The sequence below is a fragment of the Schistosoma haematobium genome, chromosome 1 (genome assembly GCF_000699445.3).
Source record: "Schistosoma haematobium chromosome 1, whole genome shotgun sequence".
Classification (NCBI taxonomy): Eukaryota; Metazoa; Platyhelminthes; class Trematoda; order Strigeidida; family Schistosomatidae; genus Schistosoma; species Schistosoma haematobium.
The window spans coordinates 82,052,058-82,064,092 of NC_067196.1; the positions used below are offsets into that span (position 1 = coordinate 82,052,058).

Here is a 12,035-nt window from a genome sequence, read left to right on the forward strand (position 1 = left end):
ATTCATTTATCATTACATATAACGTAATTTATTGTTCATGAAGTTGGAAGTAGTTTCATGAACAATCAATTTATATTGCCTGTAAAAAATGTTCACTAGAAATAAACTTCATATTGAGAAACAGGTTTAAAACGCTAAGAATAAGGTCTAAAAACAATTTGTTTATTTTTAAAAAGAAACGTACTGAATTATTTAGAGTATCAGTAGATCGTCTGTTAGTTGCCTTATTAGATCTGTAAGATCCTTTATTGAGTATGCCACAGTTATTATTACCATTATTCAATGAGGATTCGTCGCGTTCAGCATCTAAACGATAACCACCACCACGATTTAAAGAATTTATGATTCCAGATCCAATGAAAATATTCTCTCCAATACTATCATCGTCTGATGAATGTGAATCAGAATTATGATCATCATTATCATCACCCTTTTGTAGATAATCATTACGTTCATCCACTGCAACGCGTGATAGTAAATCTACGCAAACATTTTTTAGTTTAGTAAACTTGGCACTTGTCAATTCTGACTGATCTCCACAAACAGGCGATTTTTTCTTTGTAGCTGATTGTTTTATCATGGAACATTGTGATGTATTATTAATACCTGAAAGATTAAAAGTACCTGGCAGTACAGATGTCAAAGTAGGCATAAGACGAAGTTCTGCTTCGGCGAGATTTAAGCGTAAACCATGAGCAGTCGTCTAAAGAATAGTGAAAAAGAAAACAATTAGACTTTTATTATAACTGGAAAATTTGCTTCATCAACACTGTTATAAGTGGGTGGATAACTGTTTCATCCTGAGAGTCGTTGTTGTTGTGTACGTGTCGACCCTGTTGTGTCTGCAATCATACTGCTTTTACTTGGCAATCGAAAACCGGTACAATCCCTTGATCCTACTGCTTATACAGGGAAATGGTGACCACCAAGATTCCTACGACATAGTGAGAACACAAAAGACTGGCGCAATGAAGGTTTATTGACTCCCCCAAAACTTAACTCCAAACAAGTCCCCAAACCACGTCATAATAAACACAAATACAAACATTTATATACTAATTTTGTACATAAACTCCATGGTACTTTTTAGGGGGAATAAATATCTTTACTTTAAAAACACCCAACGAACATAGTCCACGTAAATTAATACAAGTAATAAAATTGTCTCATTGAACGAAATTCACACTTGCCGCCCTGGCCGAAATAGATAATGTTTTGATACAAAAAAAATATGAACCTAAATAATGTCATCTTTTTTTTAAATGTAACTCTCAACCAGGTAGAAGTTCATGTACCCATATTTTGACTATACTGTGTCTGACACCTAGTAATACTATCCAGTGGGACAAGTTAATATATACCTATAATTAAATTATTAAAATATAAATGTTTTAACCATCGAATCACTGGTTCCGATAATATCCAATCAAAATAATTATTTACTTCAAAATATCGACAATCAAACATAACAAGAACATAAAATTTATCCTACCTGTAATTCTTTGACTTGATTTTGTAATTTAATTGTATCACGTCGAGTAGATGCTAAATGAATTGTAGCGAGATTTATCGCTTCATAGACACGTTGATTAAGATTTGATGAACACTCATTAGGTGCTTTATTTTCATTAGCCGTAGTTATATTTTCATCAATAACATAATTATTATTAATATTATTTGGCATTAGTGTAGTTCTGGTAAAGCAAGAACCATGAAGAGGGAAACAAGTGAAAGAGGCATAATTAGATTTTTTCAAAATAAAAATGGATTTAATAAAACAAAAAAAACAATACACTGTTTTCATTTGACATTAGAAGTTAACCTTAATCAGATAACCAATAAAAACTAAGTAACACTGAACATATATTTTATTCTAACACTGAACTACTCAGCAGTGAGCATTCATGACCTCATTGACGTTTGAAGAAAGGACATCTGAACATTACATTGGGTACTTTACATTTAAAATGCTGAATTACTACTATACAATGGTTCACACTTATAACTCTAATCAATTCACGATTTCACGGGACAAAGGAAGGTCTTGGGTTCGATGCCAAGTGAATTCATGTATGCTCACTATTGAGGAGTCCCGCATTAAACAGCTGTACATTGTTTACTGATTTTCAATGGCGAACTAAGGGCAACCTGTGATATGAACTGTATTACTTAAAAATCTCTACAAACTCGTCATACCAATTAAAGTAGTAATTTACTAAATGACAGAATATTAGAATTTCAACTTATGTAAGTCTTAACGCAGTATTAGTAAAACCAAAATAGTGTAAGCAATGATAATTCCAATATTGTTTCCTCCTCTTAAAAATCAAAAATTTTCTTTTACATAAATTTGAGATTTATTGCAGGAAACCATAGTATTTATATTCTTATCTTCAAGAGAAATACAAACACCATTACGAAAAATTAAATAGAATGTTATAAGGCTTGTTCAAGTGTCAGTGTTGAAATTTAAGAATGAAATCGGTTATTATAAGGTCCACAAAGCTAATGAATGGATAGGAACAGAAATAAACGTTTTACTTCGTTAACATGGGTGACTATACAATAATAATAAATCCATAGTACAGATAGAAATTTAGAGATATCAGATTTTAATGAACATACTGTATACAAAAACATCGTTCATTGTCGGACAATACCGAACAAGACAAGGTTAGAAACAGGAAAATTGATGGTGTAAAGAAACTAAATACTCACTGATAAGTGTTCTTCCTAATTTGGTCATATAATTGATCCAATTCAATTTTTAATGACTGAGCTCGATTCTTTTCATTTGTTAATGATATTTTCAATTCCTGAGAATGTACAATAAAAAAATGTTAAAGAAACTAGAAAAAGCTCTACATCTAGTTTTTGTATTGTAAAATGTACAGGCCGTCTTTGTTTTCACAAAAGACACTGAAAACATAACTATTCATAACACATACGACTTTGGGTAACATTTCAAACACCCGGCTTAAATCACAAAAATTATTTCAGATACTAGTAGAAATAAATTCCTTTAATAATCATTTTTGATTAATGGTTATAATTAAAGTATAGACAGTGATTGAATTCATCAAGAAACCATGATAATAACAGATTAAATTCCTTTTTAGGCACATACGTGCAGTTATAAGCTGAAATAGTAATACAATGGTTCACTGTTATTATTTATTGATTTTAACACAGAAATATTGGTACAAAGGAGCGCCGAATTTAAATGCGTCATACAAGTCACTTATTTTGTGTGTGGGCTACGATACTACCCGGGTGCCCAGACCAAAGCAGGTGGTTTTCTTATGGGGTCACACCCAGAGCCTTCAACCTAAAGGTCTGGTCCACAAGACCGTCAAGCAACGTCAGGAGATGCATTCCCATGGTAGCCGGTGACCAATAATTGGTTCATACGCCATTTTTCATCAGGATCCTGGAGCCCATGTGCATCATTGGTTTGGAGTCAGGGTTTTCCAACTCCCCTATGTGAACCCTACCTGTCCACCAACCTGGTTAAAGCGCCGGATATTCGCTTTTCGTCCTCTGAATTTCATAAACAACACCCCTGTCGCGGGAGGGCAGTGAGTAGGACTTCCCTGGTAGCGGTTGTATGCACGTGGCCATGTGAGAACATTTCGAGAGGGAGAGTTAACTCTCCCCACCCTAGGCTGTACCAGGGCATTTGAGGGCTAATGTTTTAATTGATTAACGTCCAACCATTAGGTTGAATGTCCAAACTTTACTTTAAATAATTCATTTTAATTAGTCCATTCATATCATTAGTTCGTATATATTAGGTATAGTTAAAAATGAACTATATAAACACGTAATGGGAAAATTAATAATCATCATTCAACTGATAAAACGAAATACACAATGTTAAAATTAACTTTTCACCAATCAACAAAATTCTCTTTTGTGCATATCATCATCATTTTTCCAAAAAAAAATGATAATATGAATATTATAAGTAAGTAATTGATAGGAAAGAAAATAGATTTACTTGAATTAAATTATTTGATGATGACAATTCATTTTCAGCTTGAATCTTAGCTGACTGTAATGTTTCAAGTTCCGTACGAAATTTCTCTGTTTGTGTGTTTTCTTTACATAATTGTAATCTGGAATAGTACAAATATCCGGAGTATGAGTATATATATATATATATATATATATCGGAGTAAAATAATCAAAGCAGTGTATGAACCCGAATCCAGATGTGAAATACGGAGAAAATTTAAATCCTTACTCATCTACTTTACTTATAGTGACGGTAAATACGATATAATAATTTCTTTTGTTATTAGTATTCAATGAATAATAGACGATGATTCCAATGAAAGAAGAGGAGGACCTCCTTAAATCAGTGAAATAAACAATATCATAAACATGTCCCAATAACAAACGTTTGGAATGGTCACGACTTAAATAAGTCTAAAATGTGTCATTTGTAAATTTGAAAGGTTAATTAAGAAAGAGTAGGGAAATTTGTTGTTGGTTATAGAGATGTGTTGTAAACAATATAATTATAAAACAAATCATGGGAATGTAATCCATAATGGGATAAATGTTATGTCGAGTAAACTAATATAATAGAAGTAATAAAAATAACTAACTATTGAAAAAATCATATGTCGTAGGTGAAATGCTGTCAGGCCTATAATAACGATGAAAAAACTATGCGAATTGAGAAGTAATGTGTAAATCAATAATGAGATAGGGCGGAGATAAAGAGAAAAAGGGACTGAGTATTTAACGGTCTAAAATATACAGTTTACGTATGAGGTGACCATATGATGGGTCATATTAAGTAGAGAAACACAATATATATATCATTTGAAGTTGACCCCGATTGCTCTAGATATTATGCAGAGAACTTATCATCATTTTCTCTATAAAGGATACGCTTTGGACGTATTTAAACATCAACCGAATTATAAGTTCACTAAATCAACATATCTTTAAACTTGTAAACAAATAATACACAAATATATTTCAGCCAATCAAAAAGTACACAGTTACAAACATTAGATACATTCAAAAAGGCAACCATTGTCCCAATGGTTCACAAAATGAAATTAAAGCCAAAAGAAAAACAAAGTAACAATTATAGAGGGGTGAGATTCAAACAAAACGAAAAGCCGTTACTGTGCAAAAACATATACAGAAAAAACAGATCACCTTAAAATTGCCTGTGGAAAAACACGTTCAATAAATAAACTAGTTATCAGTATTCTTCCACTGAAAAAAATTGTTTTGAGTAAAACGAAAGATAGTAAGAAAAATAATCGCATTAAGTAGAAACCGGATAGTACTTAAGTGATCAGTTGCTAGACGTTCAAGAATAAGATACGATCAAAACATGATAAACAACTGCTGCCAAGCGAAATGATTTACAATCATACTGGAGCAGTGTTTTTTTTTTTCTAATACAAACGTTCATATTCTTTCCTCTCAACGTAAAGCAGAAAAGAAAAGAAAGTTGGCCAGCGTTGACAAGTGCTCAGTATAAAATAGTTCACTTTACCGATTTTAATGAGAATGAAAAAAAACGCTAACCATTTGACGTATATTAATACTGTAGTCAGTAACTAAATAGTGGTGTATAGCCGCCGAAGCAAATAGGTAGCATGTAGTGGGTAAGGATAGAAATGTAGTGGTAGGTATTCAGATCACCACCAAAATAGAAATATTTGTGATACTAAAGCGAGCTGTGTAAAAATAATCTTGTAGTGCGATTAGACTGTGCAACGACTTCTTGATTTTCACAAATATCTTCAATATATGATTATTCCTTGTATTTTATGGGTCGTACTATAAGAGTTACCAACATGAAAAGGTTACTCATAAATCTACAAATACTTTGGTTTTCCGTACATAAGCTAACCTTGAAGTAAAGCCTCTCATATTAATGAAGACCTCTCTACTGTTTGATGTACAAATGTAGGGGAATTCTGGAGATCTAGGAAATCATTATCAAGTGTTCGAGCAACAGAAGTATTAGTATTCTAATAATTTAGTGAGAAAACAATACAAACCTATTTAGTTTTTGGGGTAAAATATATATGCATATGATCTCAAAATAAGTAATACATTCGTAAATGATTATATTTTATAAATTACAATGTCATGTATTAAACCTAACCTTAACTGTTCAACATTAGTTCGTTGACGCTGAACTTCATCTTCCTTCAATTGTAATTCATGCTGTGTATGAACAAGATCAACTTGTAAATCACACAATTGACCTTGCATTTCATTAGTTCGATTATTTGCATTATTTAATTCTTCTGATAACGAACTTACAACTTTGGTCAAACGATTCACTGAAATTTAAAACAAGGCATATGATTTAATATTTTAAAAATATGAAGATAATTATTACACTTAAAGTGGATATATAAAATTAAAAAGAGCTGTAAAAACAAAATGAAATTATATATTAATAAAAAATATTAATCGCAAAAAATTGACATCAGTTGTGTAAACAATCAGAATCAGTGGCGGTTGAATAGCTTCTTTTGTCTGAGTTTGGCACACTTAGGAAAAGTGAAGCCATTACCCTACTAGTGATGGAAGCTAGTATCTTCAGGTTGTGTGGTAAACATGTTGCTCACCGATCATTTATTCGGAACGTAAATATTCACATTTCCGATGTTAGTTAATTAATAACATAGCGCGACAACTAGTCAAGAATAAGTAACAGAATCAAACATATATCAGCATCGGCCAAAGTTGCTAAAACATATCAGAACACCGAGACAAAATCATCATGATGATTACCAAAGTAGCATAAGTAGTAAAAAAAAAACCAAAAGGGATACAAAATATAACTCCAGATAAATGAATGAGTTCGAAGAACAAAAGATATGAAAAAAATTGAAACTAATACATTCGACACAAATACTGATGACATTGGCCATTATTCAGTGATCAATCAATGAAAATATTTTGAACCTATATGTCGTCAGTCGATGTCTGAATAGCTTGATTGTAACCTTCCAGACTATGAAACTGGGTGCCCTGGGTTCGAATCTACTTGGGTGCTAACTACCAAAAAACGTGACAAACCCTAACTAGCACGAAGGTTAAGAAATTCATTTCGACTGCCTTAAACCAACTAGAAACTTTACAAACATTTTGTAATAAATTAAAATTAATTAACATTGAAATATTTCATGAATTTTTTCTAGAAAAGATCTCGTTAAAAAGAGATACACCTATTCCACTATATAGCAGATTTTATTTAACATTTAACAACTATATTTCGACTTCAACGTTTAAGCATATGAATAACAAATATACAACTCTTTGAATAAAAAATAAGCTACTTACTTTCGCCGACCAAAGCATCAGAACGATTAACATGGGTTTTCAATTCGGATTTAAATGAAGCTTCTTCTACATGAAGAACATCAATAAGACATTTACGAAACTGTAAGAGAAACATAACAACAAATGAGCAAATCAGTCAATTATCAACGTCATTATTTTCTGAAAAACAAAATAAATCCTACTGTAGCCCTTCAATAGTTACTACCGGTCACAAGCCCGGATAAAGAAAGAAGTTGAGCACAAAGTCTGCAACGCTATCCCGTAGAAAACAACCTTACTAAACAAACGCTAAGGAGAAAAAAACACAATTTAAATAAAAAAGAACAATAATCGCAGAAAGAGAAATACCTCATCTTCACGACGCATAAAAGCTGATATTCGTTCTGTCAAATGTTGTATAATTTGGCACAAAATATTCTCTGTGGGTAATTGCACTCCTGGATTGGGAACTGATAACGTCCTACTTCGAAGTATATCACAAGTTTGATTAATCGAAGAAGTGATTACTGAAATCCAAAGTTTTTCATCGGTATCCAAAGCTTTAGTTAATGAAACTAAAAGTCGATTCATAAACATTCTCACTGTTTCTTCACTATCTTCAAAGGTAGACTGGTCTTTATTAATCCATGGATTGTTATGTATAATCTATAATTAAAAGTTAAAATGATAAATTTTTACGAAAATAATACACACAAGAATATTATTCAAACAAAATAAAATTAATATTTGAGTTTATGAGTCGATGTAAGTTAGATCACCATTGAAAACCTGGAAGCACTGGACGGCACGTACTAGGACGAAACGGCCGTACAGTGCATTCAGGTTTCCAATGGTGGTCTAGTTTACATCGACTCATGAATTCAACTATTAAGATTACTACAAACACCACAAACCTTCATTCTGTTGAAAAAATGTCAAAAATTTAAATACCTTGGTCACTTCATTAACTGCTTCTTTCAAATCAAAATAGGAATTACGAATTTCAATAATCCAAGGGGCACATTCATTATATTCTACCTTTATAGTAGTTTCTTCATTATCATTTGTTTTACTAATTAAAATACTTCCTGGTCGATCACAAACTGACTGACGAGCAGTCGCGATTGCAGTCACTGTTGCAAGTCGAACACTCTCTTCTCTTAAACGATTAGATAAAATCTAAATTAAAAGAAATACAGTATAGCGTTACAAAACATAACATGTTAAACAGCATTACTACAAAAAAGAGAAAAAGCATACGACATGACATTCTTAACTCCAGGAGGCCCGGTTAAACAAGCACAGATTAGAACTGATCTTATGGATATATTGCAGACCTGACCAAAATAAGGTGTGTATCGAACGTATTAACAACAAGAACCTTTGATTTTTTGGAGAAAACTGAATGTATTACGAGAAAGTACTATAACTGGATTGTCTCAGAAAAATGGAAATTAACATTTTGCATGCATCAAACCATTAAAAAAATATATTAAATCAACGATTACATTGAGCTCAGCTGAGACAGCTCCTGAAAGTGCATCATTCTCCTCTGATAAAAATGTTGAGTTAGGTGATTCTTCTTCCTTAGGCGTAGATGTTGCCCATATTTGATGAATATGTTCTTGTTCAATATTAGGATGAAAATTTTTACGATCATATAGAATATTCAGTTTTACATCTTTACTCGGATCAGAATATACAGAAGGTTGATTTTCAAGTGAAATAGGGATCTATTAAAATTGAGAAAAAATGTTAAAAATTGTAAACGCTACTACGAAGTGAAACATTTTATGTCTTAGAGAATAAAATGTGAAAGAATATCTAGACAAAAAATACTTCCAAATAATGGGTTATTCATTTAATGAAGTAACTTTTAAAACAATTTAACAGCTAAACAAAGTTTTTTATTACGTCAAAACTTACTGAAAAACAGGAGAGTACGAAGATTGAATAAATGTCACTTTTATTTATCGAATAATAGTAAGAAAGAAAGATATGACACAGCTAACGTCCTCATGACAATAAATTGATCTCAGCCGAAAAGCTGGTACTTATAATTTTCTTCGCTTCCCTCCATCGTAATTGGTTTTACTCAACATAGAAGAAGTTAGTTCATTTTCGCATTGTTTGTTTGGATCTTCCAATTCATGTTTAGGACTGCAATACATCAGTCTTTTATTGGCATATGCGCATCCTATACGGATTACCTCGATATTGCCTTAAGTCACAAGTATTATAAACAAAGATGGATGGTGGCTAGTAGAGGAATACAGGACTCGCGCTTCTATTTATTTGGAACTCGTAATGTGAATGAACCTGCATCCTAGGGTTCATATTCACCTCGGGACACGAACCTAGCACTGTTCGCTTCAAGCGCCATTGAGTCCTGATAGCGTATGAAGCGAACAGTATTGGGTTCGAGTCCCGGAATGAACATCAACTCTGAGATAAAGGTTCATTCATATAACGAGTTCCGAATAAGTAGAAACGTGCGTCCTGGTTTCCACCACTAGCCACCATCCATCTTTACTTATGAAGAACAGTTTAGGTCTGTGTGACAACAAGACGATGGTGCTATAATTCCGAATCATTTTTTAGAAAGTGTATTCACGAATGATGATAAAATAAAATTGACATTTTACTTAACGAACTATTTCATATATGTGCAATGAATCGTGTCGTTATTAAAAGTTAATACGATAAGCAGCAATTTTCAAAATAGGCAAACAGTATACTGAAAATACTATTATCAATGACATTTTGAGAAATTGAGGAAAAACGCAACTTACATCATCTGTTTGAACCATTTTTGTCGAACTCGTCAAATCCGTTTGTACAATTGCAGAAGACACAAGATTATCACGGTCAATATATTTTACTTGAGCTTTCAATTCTTCAATTTCCAATTCTAATTGAGTAACTTTTAATTCCAAAGATTTCTTTACAATAAAAGAAAAATAAGAATTATTTCTTTTGAACGAAATGATAAAAAAAAATTGCATTAAAAGAAATTATGATGTACACAATTGAAGCAACCAATAAGATGCAATGCATTTATTGTGTTCCCAAGACTTATCTCTAAAAGAACATAGGTAAGACGTTATCGACACAAATACCAGAGTGATAGTAAATAATTAGGAGTATGAAGTAACACACTACAAAAGAAACTGCCAACGTGATTAAGTCAAAAATACCACTAATAACGAAAAACTAAATTATAGAAAGGATCAATAACTACCTTCACCTATCTTAAATTAGGAGAACAAGTTATGATAGTTGCAACATTTTGATAGGATTAAAACCTAAGCTCATAAATTGAGAATCAATTTTGGTGTCAGTTGATTATTTAACCAGGATGCTATTGTGTGTTATTAGTTGCTTGTATGAAGAGATTTAAATGAATAGTTACACATCCACCAGCAATTAAAGTTGAGTAAAGAAAAACGTTGAATCATAAAGTATATTTTACTCAGTCATTTATTCTTCAAAGAATTTATGGAAGTAAATAGACCCCAGGAAGCATCTAAGTGTTATTCAAACAAGTGTTCATAAATGTTTTAAGTTGGTTTGAAGTTTTTAGAATGTAATTATTGTTTTAAACAAAATATATATATTATCATTTTAATTTTCTAGACTGATTACCATATTTGGGAAAAGTGACAGATATCACCAAAAAAAGAGTGTTCACAAAAAATGTTAGTGATTTTAATAGTTGAATTCATGAGTCGATCAAAGCTAGACCCCTACTGAAAACCTGGAAACATTAAGACGGCCGTTTCATCCTAGTATGGGACTGCGAAGTAGTGCGCATCCACGATCCCAGCCGCAAGAATCCAACTCAGCTCAATATACTAATCATCATTTATCCACCAGTAAGAACTTGATAACACAAAATCAACAAAATAAAAAAAACACTTACTTTATCTTCACTGAGAAGGAACAGGTCTTCATCTCGTTCTAAAATAACATCTTTCCGCTCTGACATTGGATTGCTAAGACTTTTACATTTATTCTACAGTGAAAAAAAGTATTTAGAGAGGAGAAAATGATTAGCAATTATCATGACACCAAAAATAAATGTGATAGATTACAGATAATTCTTAACAAAATTAACAAGGAAATAAATATTTTAAATCAGTTGCACCATTTTTTCCCACGTAACATATTCTCTTGATGATGATATTTCGTTAATTAAAAACCTAATCATAAACTAAGGTACATAAACTGAAAGACATTTGGATAAGCATTAGAAATTTATCGCTAAACATATGACATACCATTTTTTGAAAGTGTATATAATGTAGGAGTTTGAACCCTGTTCCACTAGTATTTTTATTTTAGTTCAATGAATCACAAATAAAAGAAAACACTACATATGTTATTCTTAATTTGTTATTGTAAAAAGGTGTTCGTGTTTAAACAACTTAAATATTAAAAATAAATAAGTAAGAAGGGGATGCATAGAATATTTCGAACTTCGAGCGATCCATCAGTGATATTATTTGAAAGAACTCTAAGATTTGTTAAATGCAGCAAAGAATCTAAGTTTTTTTTTCATCTGCCCGGTCAATTTAATTGTAATTGAATACATAGTACAAATAATAAATGATAAGATTTGTGTCAATTTATTAACTGAGAAAACAATTAGAAAATACACAATCAGTTTAAGTTTAGCAATACATCATTGTCGATGTAAATGACAACACACATCAACGTATAAA

General features: G+C 31.7%; 1 protein-coding gene across 2 annotated transcripts in view; it reads right to left on the reverse strand.

The window, feature by feature from the left end:
• Positions 1-12,035, reverse strand: part of MS3_00000944 (uncharacterized protein) — a 65,873-nt gene that overhangs the window by 7,076 nt on the left and 46,762 nt on the right. For both annotated transcript variants that reach the window (XM_051208508.1, XM_051208507.1), the window contains 11 exons: positions 11,234-11,326; positions 10,104-10,253; positions 8,820-9,044; positions 8,263-8,490; positions 7,681-7,977; positions 7,333-7,432; positions 6,143-6,323; positions 4,001-4,118; positions 2,719-2,816; positions 1,493-1,694; positions 185-703 (listed from right to left, as the gene is read on the reverse strand). In XM_051208508.1, coding sequence (XP_051075305.1) covers positions 185-703; positions 1,493-1,694; positions 2,719-2,816; positions 4,001-4,118; positions 6,143-6,323; positions 7,333-7,432; positions 7,681-7,977; positions 8,263-8,490; positions 8,820-9,044; positions 10,104-10,253; positions 11,234-11,326 — 2,211 coding nt within the window. The remainder of the gene's footprint in view (positions 1-184; positions 704-1,492; positions 1,695-2,718; positions 2,817-4,000; positions 4,119-6,142; positions 6,324-7,332; positions 7,433-7,680; positions 7,978-8,262; positions 8,491-8,819; positions 9,045-10,103; positions 10,254-11,233; positions 11,327-12,035) is intronic.